The sequence below is a fragment of the Pongo pygmaeus genome, chromosome 6 (assembly GCF_028885625.2).
Source record: "Pongo pygmaeus isolate AG05252 chromosome 6, NHGRI_mPonPyg2-v2.0_pri, whole genome shotgun sequence".
NCBI classification, from domain to species: Eukaryota; Metazoa; Chordata; class Mammalia; order Primates; family Hominidae; genus Pongo; species Pongo pygmaeus.
The window spans coordinates 111747704-111764811 of record NC_072379.2 but is presented as its reverse complement, the minus strand read 5'-3'; the positions used below and the strand labels follow the sequence as shown (position 1 = coordinate 111764811).

At 36.8% G+C, this 17108-nt stretch overlaps 1 protein-coding gene across 6 annotated transcripts; it reads left to right on the top strand.

The window, feature by feature from the left end:
- The first annotated feature begins 5416 nt into the window (after window positions 1-5416).
- GPR85 (G protein-coupled receptor 85) lies at window positions 5417-14985 on the top strand. 6 transcript variants are annotated; one of them, XR_010126971.1, is made up of 4 exons: window positions 5417-6850; window positions 7056-7173; window positions 8272-8362; window positions 12649-14985. XR_010126971.1 is itself a non-coding variant. In XM_063667741.1 (4 exons), exon 4 carries the CDS (start codon window positions 8443-8445, stop codon window positions 9553-9555), a length of 1113 nt encoding a protein of 370 aa, XP_063523811.1. In that variant the 5' UTR covers window positions 5417-5747; window positions 6566-6850; window positions 7056-7173; window positions 8272-8442; the 3' UTR covers window positions 9556-11677. The 6 variants fall into 6 exon arrangements, 5 of the variants coding, with proteins under 5 accessions (XP_063523811.1, XP_063523810.1, XP_054352780.1 ...); XM_063667741.1 differs by lacking the exon at window positions 12649-14985 and having other exon boundaries at window positions 5417-5747; window positions 6566-6850; window positions 8272-11677; XM_063667740.1 differs by lacking the exon at window positions 12649-14985 and having other exon boundaries at window positions 5417-5747; window positions 6195-6850; window positions 8272-11677.
- The last annotated feature ends 2123 nt before the right edge of the window (window positions 14986-17108 follow it).

The window sequence follows — 17108 nt, the reverse complement described above, 5'->3', positions numbered from 1 at the left end:
ATGCAACAGTATTCTTTATATCCCATAGAAATGATTAATGGCCCATTAACTATAGCCATGCCAGAAAACAACTGCTATAAATCACATACCAACTGCCAATACAGGATGCTGTGATTCTAGATCAGATAAAGGAGAAAGGCAATCCCAACCAAATTCTATGTGCTGAAATTATATGTCATTACTAGCCCTAGTCATTACTACCTTCTGAAAGTGAGCTGCTGCCGCCCTGTTTTGAATTGTTGGAGGTTTCGTTCTGTGCTTCCTTGTTCCAGATATTAGAAAATCTTATTATCAGCTCTGAACTGTGTTCAAGCTTAGAGGACTTAAAGAGTGATTTGGCTGGTAGCTTTTTTTTATTATATTCAATTAGTAAGATGAATAAGCACTATTTTATATGAGAACTTCTTATATTCAGCTCTAATTTATGCCTGGTAAAGAAGGGGAAGGAATATCTTTTAAAAGGAGGACAAAGAAAATGCAATAAACTATAATCCTGATTTTTACCCAAGATTAACATCATCTTGCAGTCTTTTTCTGAGAAACAAACAGTTTCTGTTTCAACCCCTTTGCTTTCTGTCCTATAGGTAATTATTAATAATCCACAGGCAAAATTAGAGCAGAAAGTATCCATCATTTAAAAGTTTATTTTTATACTATTGAGCTAAAACTTCTGTACTGATAAATTAAGGTCTTTTTTTCAGGATGCACCACCCTTTTGGCTATTAAAAATTTAATGATCCAAATTAAAGACCAAAGCCAGATAAAAGCTGCAGATATTTTGTCATCTATTTGAGCACCAGGTTATGAGCTCAAGGCACAAAATATCTGCTCTTGGCTCATAATCTGCATGACAGACATTAACTTATTAGAAAATAGTTTAAAATTACTGAGTAGTGAAGCAAATAAAGAATGTAATAAGGCTAATGTAATAAGGCTAAAAAGCAAACAAAATTCCCCCAAATCCAGAGTAAATCTTTGGCCAAAAAAACTTTCTGCCCGTCATACAAATAGTTATCCCAACGTTATGAAATTAAGAAAAACATGGAGTCCAGTTGGAGCCTGTGGCATTGTCTTTCTTCTTCTTTTATATCCTCCCCAACAGTGCCTAGTACAGCATTTTTTATGTAGTAGGGTCATAAATTCCCATTGAACAAAAATGTATCCAGTATCTTTGATATGCCAGGGATGAATAGTGACAAAATAATAGAGCTCATATTCTCATGGAGTCTCGAACATTCATTAAATGAATGAAATAATGCTACCCCCAGGACTTATTCTTAATATAGTCCTTTTTAATGTGAAATTAGACAGATGATAGCACACTTCTGTTTTAACCAAATGTTAACCAAATTAAAGTAGTAACCATATTTATGAGGGGTGGGAATTTTAGTTTTGTCTTTGTTTTTATTTTATAGGGTCAAGTTGTAAAGTTTAAAAAAAATAAGAGAAATGAAAGTGGAAGGACTAAACAGAATGCAAGTTTGGTTAGTCAATATGAGAAGCTCTTTAATTAGAGTCTAAGGTAACTTTACTTATCTTAGAGTCTTTACTTTCAGCCATGTTTTAATTACATTCATTTGTCCAAAAGCTGAACACCACAAAAGCTTAAATAACCATAATCTGCTCATATCATATAACACATGCTCATAATAACGGTCCTAATGCACTGTATGACTGAGATAACCTCTGAATAGTCAAAGAAAAAATACCTCATACTTCTAGAGTTTTAAAAATTATATTGCATTTTTATTTCATGAAAATTTACAATGCATGTAAGATATGTGTGACTCTCCATTAACCTGAATAGTAAATTAACTTCCTATTTCTTAGTTATTTTACCAACACTTGCTTCTTCTTCCCACCTACCCTTCCGATACATTCACATGCACACACATTCACACCCATGACATACCCATGTGGGGGTCACTTTTTTGTTTTACATGGTTGAGGCTAACTGCATCTTTAAAAAAAAAAAAAGGCAAAGGTGAATGAGACAACTTAGAATATTTTAACAGACAAAGGGCTTTTCCTCTAAGCTCTCAAGTTTTACCAGGCACTAGTAGGAAAACTTGCATTTGCTCTTCTCATTCACAGGGTCACATTTCAGTAATGTGTAATATAAAAAGAGCTTAAAGACTTCCAGAAGAAGAAACCACGCTGTATTTATTTAAATAACCATCACTTTGTTCATAAAACCTCAAGAGAATTCACTCAAACCTTTATCACTGAGACAGTGCTGTCATTAATGACAAAATAGTTTCTTAGCCTGACCTCATAAGCCTTTAAGCCTGTGTCCCTCACTTGTTAATCCCTTATAGTCTGACTTTCTCTTCTGAAACTGCTTTCTCAAAGATTGCTAATGATTTTCCTCACCCCCAGATCCAAGGATATCTTCTTATGTGTTGTTCTTCTAAATCTCCAAGTCACAACTGACACTGATGACCACTCCTTCTCTGAAATTCTCTCCTCCCTCAGGGTCTATAACATAGATGATCCTCCTCTTTTGGTTTGTTTTATGTCTGGTTCTTCCATGATCTTCCTGTTTCTTATATGTAGGCATTCTCTTTGTTTTTTGGTTTGCTCAGATGGAGGGGAATGGGCATACTTGTTTATTGTTTAACCTCAACCTTCTTCTTTCTCAACAATCTCTCCCTTGGCAATGCCGCCCGTTTCTCTATAAGTACTTTCCGAATTTGGGCTCTTCACTTCCAACTGAGTGTAACACATCAACATTTGAATATTCCACCAGCATTTCACATTCAGCATGTCTAAAATTAACTCACTCTTTTCCTTACCAAACCAGCTCCTTCCTTTTTAATTCTTGTTTCCTCTAGTTAATGGTGTCTTCTGCCTCCCAGTTCTTCTCCAAGTTCCAAACCTGAGTCTGTTCTTACCCCTTGATCTCCTTTGCTTCCCTGAGCCAATTACTCCATAAGAAATATGGCTCCTCTTACTTTGCTTCTCTTCATTTTTCCCGCTCCACTTCCATCAATTCAGGCTGTCCCTACTGTGATGTGTCCATCTGTAAACTGGTCCTACCTCCTGATTTCTTATTTCTTGCAAGATCTAGCACAGTGCCTCATACAGAGTAGGAGGAGCTCAAGAAATATTTGTTAAATAAATTGAATAAAGGAACAAGTCTTAAAGTTTTCTGAGAGAAGGAAATTGTCAACATAAAGGGAAAAAGAAAACGTAAACTGCTAAGTTTTCAAAAACCTGGCAGTTAACTTTAAAATTAAAAATGAATTATATTAACACTTTGGAACCTGTTATGGGGCAGAGCAGAGAGAAAAGTCTAACAAATGAACCTTTTAGCATTTTGGAAAGAAACATGCCAGATTTTTAGTCTTTTAAAAACTCATTAACATTCTGAAAAAATTTCACTGGGATGTTCACAATTATGGTTATTCCCAACTCCCAAGTCATGATTTGTCTAGCATATTATTTCACCATTCTGCTCCTCAAATAGATGAATATAATGCCCTAAAAACTTCAGTTACTTAGATGTCACTGTGAAAAAGGTCACTTTTTGCAGCAACTAAGATGTGAAAACCATTATCAACTAAGATGTGAAAGCCATTATCAAAACCATTATCAACTAAGACATGAAAACCATTATCAAAAAAGGGAGATGTATAATCTCCCTTTGTATCGGTCACTTATTCCAGGTTAGTGATTTTTTTTTTTAAATAATCAATCAGAAAGTGTTTCTGTGCAAAAACCCCCAGTGAGAGCCTTTCTTACCAAGATAGCTAAAGTTTTAAAGAAAACTTTAAAAAGGCTCTTTATCAAATTCAACTTTAAATTTTGATAACAGTTGAGAGCACCAAAGACACATGTTTTACCCTTTAAGCAGAAGACATGTCATTTGAAATGAATTACTAAAAATCTTTTATTTAGAATGTTTATTTTAGTCTATTATTCTTTGCAATTACCAAGTGTTATTTCCTGACACACACTTTCATGTAAACAATACACAGAAAAAAAACACTTTTTTTGCTGATCATGATACTATGCATCAGTTGGCAAAAATCTGAAATAGATTAATTTTGAAAGCAAGGTCATTGGTTTTTAAAATAAAATGGCATGTACTTTTTATAAGAACCAAATTAAGCAAATTATATCAGTTTTCCTAATACACTGATCAATATAGTACATGTAGTATTCCAACAGTTTGTAAATCTTCAGAATCCTTCAAACCCAAGGATTAGGGCATATAGTTTTGTTGTATTTGCTTTGTTCTTTTACTCTTAACCTGAAAATCATATTTTCTGGGTTTGGTGATATAGGGAATAAAAAAAAAAAGAAATTAGTTAAGACCAATTAAGCCTACAATCTAAACAATTTGAAGCGATAACTTTACATTTGAGAACTTGTAGATGATATGAAACTTTTGTCAGCTATTAAACATATTTTTTAAAGCCCTGCTGATGAAGGATGTAGCTTACAATGTTTTCTCCAGTAGAGTTAATGAGCTAAATGGAAAATATCTCATTAATTTCTTGAGTCTCCTTGTGAGGCAAGAAAATGACATTCTTATCTAACAGCTGGAAAAGCTGAAGAATTAGTGGATGTAACTGTGTTCAACCGCAAAGGAAAAAAATAGCTTTACTATACCCTGAGATGTGGATATGAAAGAATATTGCATACACACATACCCTCTCCCTTATTTTTAAGGAATCAATATCTACTTAAAGAATAAGACTAGTTAAAACCCTTGGATCTTGGCCCTATAACTTTTGGCAGAGTACATTATTGCTTCATGGCCTGGCAGTGCAGTGACTCTTTTAATTTACTTTTAAATAGCTTTTCCCTAATCTGTACAACCTAACTTCTGACCAATTATGAATCTTCAGCAAACTTAAGTCTCTTATTCTATACATTTTTTTAAAACTGTAAAAATTCAGGAAATAACTCTTTGCAAAGTACATTGAAGCACTTATTGGGAAGCAAAAAAGCACAAGTTGAAGTGATTTGTAGTTTCATAAAAACGAATTTGGCATTTTACTTAGAAGTTGCAAACCACCACATGGTTTTGAGTTTTGAATTCATTTGCTTTGCAAAAAGTGGAATGTTTTACTTGAATGGAAATGCCCTCAAGTTACTTTCAGCATAGCTGTAGGATTGATTTTTCTAAGTTAAGGGAATGCCAAAGTTTAGTGCCTTGTGTATATTCTTTTCTAAAAAAAAAACCTATCATCCATGTATTTAAATGGACGTAGGAAATTCAAGAACAAATCAGGGAAATTTAACATTTCAGTATTAACAACATAGGGCTTTGTGTAACGACTGTGACATCAAGCTTTAAACAGATAAGGCTTTACTTCGGCTCGTCCAATAGAAATACAGTATGTAAATTAACCCATATTATCTGTATGCTGATTGGCCTGAGTTCCCCTGAATGTCACAATCTCACCACCCAGCAATGAGGTATTTTACTGCTGTCTCGAGATCAGATTATTACTGTAGAGAAGATTTTTATTTTTTGTTTCATTAACAGATTATTATAAAGCAAAAAGCATGCAGAAAAAGAAGCAGACGTTTTACACTGGGAATTAATGAAAGCGTGTCTGCTAGTTTTGGGTAGGAGAACTGGGAAGTTGTTGCTTAAAATTTTATATCACCTCCACAAACAAAACTCTTCGGAAATGGTAAAATAAGAAAATGCATGATTCTAGAGGCATTCCTAAGCACCCACGTGTCAGGCTTTGTGGTGTCTGTGGTATCATCCGACCTTTTGGACTGGTGTAAGTTTTATGTATTTGTTATATTTCTAGTATTTTTCATCTGTAATAACAAAGGGGAAAAAAGGAAACTCGTACACATAACTGCTTTGACATCACCCATCATTGGTCAGCCGAACTTGCAAGAAGGGAAAAGGAATACTGTTGCTTGGTGGGGTGGAATGCCAGGAATAGCCATTTAAACATTTTATAAGCCTGATTCTTTAGTGACATCCTTTAAGGTAGACTGAATGTAAATCATATTGTAGTTGTCCTCTGAACTTAGCTTTCTCCCTACTTTTACGCATATTTGCGTGCTTTGAAGAATAGAAGATGACTAACAAAGACAGAGCTGCCCTAACGTGCCTTCCCTTCTTCCCCATTGACAAGATTTTTAACTGTGGGAAAAAATAAATAAATAACTAAATAACTTTTTTTCTTTTTTCCCATTCTTTTCTTGTCTTTTTCCAGTTAACCTGCAAATTTAAAGGTTAGCTGGAGATATCACTTAAAAAAAAAAATCTAAAAGAAGCCTCCGGTGGTTTGGACCACCCTAAAAGAAAAATGAAGAAAGTGTTTGGGGAAGGTTAGGATTCCGGGAAGCTGAGGGAGGGGGCGGGAGTCCCGGGCACTGTGACTTCCTCGTGCTCTGCCTTTGGGAAGAGGATGGGCCTGAGGTCCTGAAAGGGCCTTTCCAGCCCCCCACTACAAATGCAGGGAGGGAAAAGTTCAGAAGCAGCCACGAAGGGACAAAAGCTTAATGCTGCCAGTTGAACTGGACAGGGCAGTCAATAAACCCAGGCAGCTCTGGAGACAGGTAGGGGCTCCTGTTGGTTCCACAGAGGCTGAAGCAGCCCCGCTGCCGCCCTCGCCACCGCAACCGCAGCCGCCGCCGCCGCGGCCCCTGCGTTACTGGGGGAGACCGTGCCGCTGCGACAGGGGAGGACGCGGCTGGAGCTCAAGGAGGCTCCAGCGCGCAGGCGCCGCCGAGCCCTGCCTGGATGCTCAGTCAAGGCACTAAGGAAAAAAAAAAAAAAAAAAAAAAAAAGAAAAAGAAAAAAAGAAAAAAAATCAGCAATTTATAGAAAGAAGAAGCTATAGTCTGTCGGGATATCCAACACCAACAGGTAGGAGGATATACTCTTGGTTAAGTTTGGGGGACGTGGGGGAATGCACAGTGTTGATGAAACTGCAGGTTCACCGAGAAAGAGCCCTCCCTCAGGTTGTGTGTGTGTGTGTGGGGTGTGTGTGTGTGTGTGTGTGTGTGTGTGTGTGTGTGTGTTGTGACAATAAACTGCATAATGGAAGTACATTCAGACAATGCATCTTCAGTAGGGCTTACTGAGAGCTCCATTTCTGGAAAGCCTTTCAAGACTGAGGAATATCAGACTGCGAATCACCGGGAACGGTTCCTTTGCAGCACAGAAGCAATCTCTCTCCCCATCTTCGCGTATGTAATGCATGTCTCTCTCCCTCTCCCCCTCCTCCACCCTCCCCCCATTATAAATCCAGGGGTGGCGGATTTCAGGTTTCGTAATGTTGCATGATGCGATCGGTATTTACCCGAGGATGTACCGGTGGGGAAATTAAAATCATCGAACGCAGTTTTGCCTGGGCTTCCATCAGCATATTCCGGGCCAGTGAGAAGTGGCAAAGGAAACACGCTTGGTGGGAATAACAGAGGAAGCCGATTTCCCTGATGTGGTCCAGGCACCTACGAGACAATGTGCATTTTGTTTTAAAAAGAAGCCACTAGTGATTTGCAACAAAGGTTATCAGTGTAAATGGGAAAGGCTTAATTGCCCAAGAAATACAGGTTCATGTTACATTCATTTGAATCCAGGCAGCCAAGGTTTACAAATGGAAGTGCATTATTCCTCTGGGTGTGTTTCCCTGTCCAATATTTACATTAACCATTTTAATAATCATGTGGGCTTAAAAGATTTGCCAGAAGTGGGGGGTAGGGTGGAGAGGGAAATACAAATGATTAAATCACATCAAATCTTGGGACAAGTAAGTTCCTATTAATTTTGAAGTCTAATTTTGAAATTTTGCTTTAAGATGAATCAACAAATACTCTTATGCAGCATGAATAGTGGCACTTAAGATATATTTTGCACGGGTTCTTTGGACCCACATCAAACAGAGAAGCTGCCTGTGAAACACTGACAGATACTAACAGATCTCAAATAAATGTAGGTAGTGTCTCTGCCTCCTAATAGCAATCTTGTAGATTCCATTGCAGTTCCAGTGGTTAATTCCTGGACTGGCATATTTTACAAGAATGGGACATTTTATTCCTTCTCTCCTAAAGGTACCCTATCGAATGGATATTGTCCAAAATAGGGACATTTTAAAATTCACTTAGCTTGGAAAACTAAACAAGCCAATTCTCTGAAATCTCGAGCAAAAATATTTAGTAAAGCAAATATTAGTATTCAAAATTAAAACTTTATTTGCTTCCCCGTAAGTGAACAGCTTTGTTAGCACTGTCTGACATCATTGCTTGTTAACTTAAGAACTGATAGCTCTTTTTTTTTTTTTCCAGATATTCTGATGGCAAAACAAGTGGAAGAAAAGAGGAAGCATGACTGCAGATCCTGATCAGTTCTCTTTGTGGATTATATTTTCAGTAAAATGTATGGATCTATCTTTTCCTTGTTCTTATATCTAGATCATGAGACTTGACTGAGGCTGTATCCTTATCCTCCATCCATCTATGGCGAACTATAGCCATGCAGCCGACAACATTTTGCAAAATCTATCGCCTCTAACAGCCTTTCTGAAACTGACTTCCTTGGGTTTCATAATAGGAGTCAGCGTGGTGGGCAACCTCCTGATCTCCATTTTGCTAGTGAAAGATAAGACCTTGCATAGAGCACCTTACTACTTCCTGTTGGATCTTTGCTGTTCAGATATCCTCAGATCTGCAATTTGTTTCCCATTTGTATTCAACTCTGTCAAAAATGGCTCTACCTGGACTTATGGGACTCTGACTTGCAAAGTGATTGCCTTTCTGGGGGTTTTGTCCTGCTTCCACACTGCTTTCATGCTCTTCTGCATCAGTGTCACCAGATACTTAGCTATCGCCCATCACCGCTTCTATACAAAGAGGCTGACCTTTTGGACGTGTCTGGCTGTGATCTGTATGGTGTGGACTCTGTCTGTGGCCATGGCATTTCCCCCGGTTTTAGACGTGGGCACTTACTCATTCATTAGGGAGGAAGATCAATGCACCTTCCAACACCGCTCCTTCAGGGCTAATGATTCCTTAGGATTTATGCTGCTTCTTGCTCTCATCCTCCTAGCCACACAGCTTGTCTACCTCAAGCTGATATTTTTCGTCCACGATCGAAGGAAAATGAAGCCAGTCCAGTTTGTAGCAGCAGTCAGCCAGAACTGGACTTTTCATGGTCCTGGAGCCAGTGGCCAGGCAGCTGCCAATTGGCTAGCAGGATTTGGAAGGGGTCCCACACCACCCACCTTGCTGGGCATCAGGCAAAATGCAAACACCACAGGCAGAAGAAGGCTATTGGTCTTAGACGAGTTCAAAATGGAGAAAAGAATCAGCAGAATGTTCTATATAATGACTTTTCTGTTTCTAACCTTGTGGGGCCCCTACCTGGTGGCCTGTTATTGGAGAGTTTTTGCAAGAGGGCCTGTAGTACCAGGGGGATTTCTAACAGCTGCTGTCTGGATGAGTTTTGCCCAAGCAGGAATCAATCCTTTTGTCTGCATTTTCTCAAACAGGGAGCTGAGGCGCTGTTTCAGCACAACCCTTCTTTACTGCAGAAAATCCAGGTTACCAAGGGAACCTTACTGTGTTATATGAGGGAGCATCTGTAAATCTTTAGCCTTGTGAAAACTAACCTTCTCTGCTGAGCAATTGTGGCCCATAGCCAGATTTTGAGAAGAAATTCAAGAATGGAATCAGCAGTTTTAAGGATTTGGGCAACATTCTGCAGTCTTTGCAATAGTTCACCTATAATCCTATTTTAAATCTCAGAGTGATCCTGCTGACTGCCAGCGAAGGTTTGTAATTAAGAAAGGACTGAACCACTGCCCTAAGTTTCTTTATGTGGTCAAAAACTAGATAATGAAGTAGCAGGTGCTAAGTATCAGTGCTAAATGCTCTGTATGTCACTACATATGAAAAAACATCAAAAAACAATTAGCATTGGACATCTTAATAAATTAAGTTGACATGAGGTAAATGTGTTGATAAAAACTAATTTTAGAAGTTGGAAGACTTTAAAACATTTCATACTATCATTATTTTGCAAAGACTAAAATATTTGGGGACTTAAAGTACTGTAATCCACTAAAGATGTGCCAAGAATTATTGGAATATCACACTTTAAAAACCGCCTTGTAAGTTCTGGGGAGCATTCCAAAGCAGTGTATTGGTTCCAATTAGAGTTTACTTTTTTTGTATTAATACATTGCTATTTCTAAATACCACTTTCCTTATCTACTAGTAAGATTGCTAGCATTGAACTGTATTATGTGGTTTTTGTTGATTTGGTATAAAGTTTTTCCAATTCATTTATATTTTACAAATGCTAGATATTGGTCTGGGAGGCAACATTAATGGTACCAGCCTGTCACAACTGAGCAGTTCTAATAATGCAGAATAAACACATGTTGCCTTAAAGGGTTATCTAGTATCCTTCATCTTATTTAGCATTGGAGCAAATAGCCAAGGGATATCAAATCAGTAACCGGTCATGGTCATTCATCTGAAAGTGCATGGAAGATCATTTAGTACTTTTTCCTTTTTTCTCACATGGTTTGAAACTTAAAGTGCACATCACTGAAATAATGAGATTTTCTTTTGAGGTGTGCTACCCTTTCTAAAGTGTTCTAAGAAGCAGGCAGTTGATGTATGTTTATATTTTAAGTCAGCTGTCAAGGGGAGACCACAGCCTTAGTATGACATCCTGCACAATTTGTGAAGCATTTATTCTACTGAAGGCACAGTCTTGTTTATACTTTCTGCACATTCAGTGTATTGGTAGTTTAAATTATTTCAGTTTTAACTTGTGAAAGCTTATAATATGATTTCTGGTATTTTAGAAATACATTAGAGTCTGTGAGTCTCATTCTTTAAGATACAGATGTGTGAACTTCAATATAAAGTTGCATTTGCCAAAATTTACCCGTGTAGCCTGTTAATTTTCTTGAAATAAGTTTTACATTTTTGGCACATAACAACTTTTTTTTTAATCTGGGAGGCAAGCACAAACTAGGAAGACTAGCTTTATTATGGTTTTGCTTTTTGATTCTTGTAGCTACTATATTCCAGACTGGAAATGTATGAATGATAATCAACATAATGCTGATAAACTGACATAATATTATCTGTAAAAGCATTATTTGGTAGTTTATTATAATCATCCCTCTATTATTCTTAAATGCCAGTAGTATTTAGAGATGTGTACCTGCTTAGTTAATTGGCTCAGAATTTTAATATAAACATCACACTTTAATTTGGAGCATAGTACAATAGAAATTTGGGGTTCTAAATACACAACTTGTAAGAAGAATGGTTTACACTAACATTATGACAAAACTAGAAAAAGTTATTATTTTGTTTGCTTTCTGTTGTTTTGTTTATTGGTTGGTTTTTGTGAAGTTTATTTTTTTTTTGGTATTTGATAATTAAGATTAGGAATCTAACAGAACAGAATTCCATATTGCTATAGTACTTCTGTAAAGAGAATATCAATATAAATAAGGAAAATTAATCAATGAAATGTTTCAATGATATATGCAACTATTCAGTTTTGCTCTTGTAAGGACAGCTCAAGCCATGAATTAGTGAGCATTCTGACCTCATTTTTACTTTACAGCAAAGTTGATTAGATCTGAGACAAAATTTAATGCACAACAGTGAGTTGGATCTAGCAATAAAGTCTCCTTGGTACTGAAATCATTATCTAAAATAAAGGAAATATTATCAAAAGATGTTCTGATAACATTGTGATTGCAACTCAAAAATATTTATAGTAGAAATGTAATTTCAATGATGATAATGACTAACTTTGCTTAGAGGTTCAAATATCACCAGCAATCAGTAGAAAATTCAGCAATAATCTTAAGGCCAGAGAGAACAGGTTCACCATTGCATAGACAAGAAAACAGATATGGGTTAAGAGTTGGGGACTGAGGAGTCAAGAGCAAAGGCCACGTGAAGCTGCCTGACTCCACCTAGCTATTTGGAATAACCGATTCCCACAGTTTTGGTAAGCAACCAGCCCCAGTAATCAGTGAGTCAGGCTGAACTGCAGTGACTTTTATTTAAGCCTACTCCTGACTAACTTGGCATTTGCAGGTCAAGCAGGAAGCAGTTGACAAGACACATCCTCAGTGAATCAATGCCATTTGTAACTCAACTGGTAAGAGTAGTAATCATACAAAATAAAAACCTGCTTCAGTGTCTTAATGACCAAATCACATTATCTATTTTAGCACTCATTCCAAAATTCAGTATTTAATGTAATTAATCTTTAATCCATAAAAATATATTCCCACTGTAGCGGGGCAGGGGGTGTCCAACTTCCCTGTGAGACTGATTATCAATAATAATGTGTCTCCCTCTTGGACTGAGCACACATCTGAGCTGAACGGCCTTTAAATTGTTTTTCATAATGGTGGTGATAATGTTTGCATGGATACATCTGTACTATTTCATCTGGTTCATTTTGCACGTAATAGATTTATCTGTGAGATGCCTGGCTGAAGCTAGGCATTCAGTCTGTGACTGTGGAATCCTATGCAGGTATTAACCGAGGCAGAAAGAGGTGAGTAACTTGCCCATTTCTCCACAGAGACCCCATTTAAATAACACAAAATTGACTATAGTGATTAGATGAAAAAATTATTTGTAGATAGGATAACTTATTGACTGAATTATCTTTTGCAGATATCAGCTGGTTGGATTTCTCTCCAGGATTGTCTATAGAAGTTAACTGATTTATGATTGTTAACACATAAATACGGCCACTTATCCATTTGCCTCAACTTCCATGGATGCTACCTGAATTGTTTGTTCATTTATTTACTTATTCAACAAATATGTGCTGGGTGCTGGGCTTGGTGCTGAGTGCATGGTGGAAAGCAAAGCAGAACAGTCTCTCATTTAGATTTCTTAATCTAGTGGGAAAGAAACAATAAATACATAGTAGCAATGAGTTGTGAGTGTTAATATGGTAAAAATTCCCTAAGAAGAACTTGGTCTTAATGGCCATAAATGGACTGTTCTCCATTTTCACTTCGGTGCCTTATCACCTATCTTTGCCCAGTGTTATTTGGGATCTCGTATATATTATAACATACTCCCTCAACTGAGAGGGAACCCCCTCATTCTATTCAAAGCACCAAGAACCTTTCACCCACACTTAGACGAATCAGTGTGTTGTATTTTAGAACCAGCTCCCATGTAGTTAATTCTGTCTACATAATAACAGCAAAATCTATTTTCCCTTCCAAAGTTCCCTTCATATCCCAACTATCCACTTCCAAAACAGAGATAGTTCAACTGCTTTAAGAGACATGGAGCTGTCTTTTCTGACATACTCATATCTTCCTGCAAGATAGGATGAAAATGCATGGGTAAAATGCAATCAAAGGAATGACTTATTTGTGTGCATCTTACGATGACTTGCAGGGGCCCTCCCAAGTAACTTGTGAAACAGGCTGCATATCTTTTATTATTAAAGCATGCCACCCCTTCAATGTTTTTTTTGCTCCTTAATTGGAATACAATAAAACTCCCTAATCGCCTGTCAGCTGAAAAGTTGGTTTGACCTCCAAAATTTATTTCTATTGTAAGTACAATGAAACTGATTTATAACCATACAGATTACATTTTTCAGCTAAACTGTGTCATAATGAGTTGGGTTGCACCTGGGATTACTGTAGGACAGTTGCAAACAGAGCAAAAACTCTTCACTTATGTGTATTCACTATTGGATAAATTTACTGGGTTTCATTATTTCATGCCATGTGTAGCATAGACTGTATTATTATTATTAAAACAAAAGCAGTTTGCATTAATTTCATATTAAAAAGAAAAGAAAGAAGCTAAGATGATAAATGGTGATGTTTCAAATACTGGCTAAAGACGTTAATCAAGGTAGATGGTAACCAGAATTGTGGGTTATTTATGGTTCTAAAACCTTGTGAGTTTATTTTTCTATGCAAAATATATCACTTTCATGTTTGTTAATATTCTCTTATAAATGTTTTAAATGGAAATTGCAGGATATACTAAGAACTGTTTACTGCTGAAATTTGTTGTTGTTATTGTCAGCTGTGGGCATGTCAGCGTTCGGTGAGTTTTCTAATTCACTCAGAAACGTTTTTTACACATTAAAATGGTAGAACTGCCCAGTTTTGAGGCAAAAATTCATAATTAGTCTGTATAGTGGTTAAAATGAAAATAACATTTGCAAATGACTGGAATTTCTTTTTTGGCCGTCAGTCAAAACAGTCAAATAAGTTAAAGGCATATTTGAATTGGAGCAATGTAGAGAGAAGTTTTTGTTGTTGTTTGTTTGTTTGTTTTTTTGATAACTGTTTTTTCCTTATGCTGCAATGTAACAGGCTCTAAATAATATATTAAAACCAAAAAAGCTTTAACTGTATGAAAAGATTATATAAACAAGTCCTGGTTTTTAAAATGGGGCAGGAGTTTTACATCATCCCTTTTTGCCAAAGGGATGATGTCTATTAGCTTCTCAATCCCTTTGGGTTAAAAGGCTTTTAAAGCCAGTTTTCCTCTCACCACAACAGGCAGTTATTACAAGGGCTGGCTCCCTGAAAGGTCCCCAGAGGACAGCAAGGAGACTGTGTTTCCCTCTGAGTAACTGGAAAAAAAAAAAAAAAAGGCCTCAAAGCCCCAGGTGGTTTGGGGTTTGGAATTATTCACATCTGACATTCACAGCTGCCTCCTTGGCTCCTTCTGGGGACGTAGGACAACATCGTGCTCAGAAAGACCTAGGTTCCAAGTTCAGCTTGGAGGCAGAAAGCAATTCCTTTTTCTCTCTGTGTTTGGAAAATAATAGATTATTGACACAAATATTAAAACTGATACTGTAATGTATTTCCTGGTTTGTGTGGTTTTGACAGACAATAAAGTAACATTTAACTTATAAGGGTATTCAAGATTATGGGATAAGGAAGCAAGTCATTCATTATCCCACAATATAAGGAAGATGACTATAATCCTACAATATAAGGAAAAGTAATTATAATTTTTAAAGCTGAATTGACACTTGAGCTTGAACTAGCTAAAGTTAATTAATTGTTTCTTTTCATAGCTTTCAGGGGGAAAAATCTGACTAAATAGATGAAAAAAGAGTTTGTTCTTTTTCATCCAAAAATTTAAAAGTTAAAAGATCATTTTCTTCTGTGAAAAAGGGAATTTTTGAACATTTTTCTTAAGCATTTTTACTTAGACATAATTCAGTAGAACAATCATTTATTGCGCATCTACTGCAGTGTGATTTTGGGCAAGTTATTTAACCTTTCTATTCCTCATCAATAAAAAGCGGACTGCAATGGTACATATGTCCTAGGGTTTTTGAGAGGATTCAGGGAGTGTGCACCCTTGTGAAGCCCTTAGCAGAGTCTGACATCTTAAATAAATTTTATTTTTTACTGCGTATGACGGGCTGGCCCTCTCATAGTTCACCATCTAGCAGCAGAGACATCAACAAATTATGAGATGATGTGATAAGTGCTGTAAAGAAGATATGTGAGATAAGTGTTAAAAGAACACAAACAAGCAATTAATTCTGTGAAAGTGGGAGCAGGAAGGTGAGATAGAAGAGGTGACACTTGAACTCAGTCTTGAAGGATAATTTTAATTTAATCTGCTTGACAAAGTTGAGAAAGTCATTTCAGATAGAGGGAATAACAAGATGAGCAAAAGGCAATGAGATTTGAAAGCTCATGATGTGTTCAACATAGGGATTCACTAATCAGAGAAATTTATGTGGTGTGGCTGGGATTTAGGTACTGAACTGGGAAGGCCGGCATGGTGTAGAGGTTAAAAAAGCAGGACATTTGGAGGTTTAAGTCCTTATTCTGGCCCTTACTAGCTCTATGGTCTTAAACAAATCAGTTAAACCCTTTGAGTCTCAATTTGCTTATCTGTAAATTGAGGAATAAGTAGTAGCAACATTTTAAGATTTGCTTCGAAGATTAAATGAGATAAAAATATATTATTTATTAAGTATTTACTATGTATCAAGCTCTGTTCTAAACACTTTTCATATATCAGCTCAGTTGATTATCACAGTAATTAGATGCTATTATTATCTATACTTCGCAAATGAAGAAACTAAAGCACAGAGAAGTTAAGTAACTTGCGCAAGTTGGCAAAGAATAGCTGTAAATCACTTAGTACAGTAACCAGCACATTGTGAACTTCAGTAAATTCTGGCTATTGTTATTGTTATTACTGCTGCTACTGCTGGTTTTGTTTTGTTTTTTGTTTTGTTTTCTTTTGTTCTTTTTAAATAGCTGACCAAGGTTAGAGACTAATGGGAGCAGAAGTGACTGAGCAGAAACAGAGCTCCCAGCCTTCAGAATTCACCCCCACCTTGCTGCTCTCTCTCTCCTTTCCCACGGAGAATCTGAAGGAAGCAAAGAATAGTAGTTCTAATATCCCTCTCTGCTTTCATATATAATTGTATTACTGCAGAAACAGGAGAATCTATTTGATTTTTCAAATAACTTTTTAGAAGAACGTTGCTTAGATTTTAAAAGTGAGTTACACAGTTCACATCAGGTAGGGAGTTTTACCTACATCTGGCTCATATTCTGCAATACTAAATCAATTTTGTCACATTCTATGTAAAGTGGAGATTTAAAGTTGATGATTATCACAGGCTGGGTACAGTCTTTTCTTGGAGTCTGTCAAGTCTCCCTTTAAAGGTCCACCTTCCAGGACCATTATTCCCAGTCCATGTCCCAACTAATTACACTTCTTTCCCTACTCTGAAATTGCTCTACAGCCTTCTATAACACTAGTGTTTGTAGCTATACATAGTAAAGGGATAATTCATGGATAATACAATGGCAGAATTACCCCATAAGTACTGTTTGCGTGGTATTTGCGCATCACACGGTCTCCCCACTTTTCTAACTCTTGACTCGTGGTCAGCTGTTAACACACCTGGTCGTTCGTCACCGCATTTTTGTAGGCTGTTGTTTTGGCCATTTGAACCTCTTGCTTTCATTCCACTTGGGCTGGACTTCCTTCTTTTTATTTGACCTCTTGCTTTACCTCTTGCTGGCATCTTAAATAAATTTTATTTTTTACTGTGTATGTGGGTTGGCCCTCTCACAGTTCACCATCTAGCAACAGAGACATAA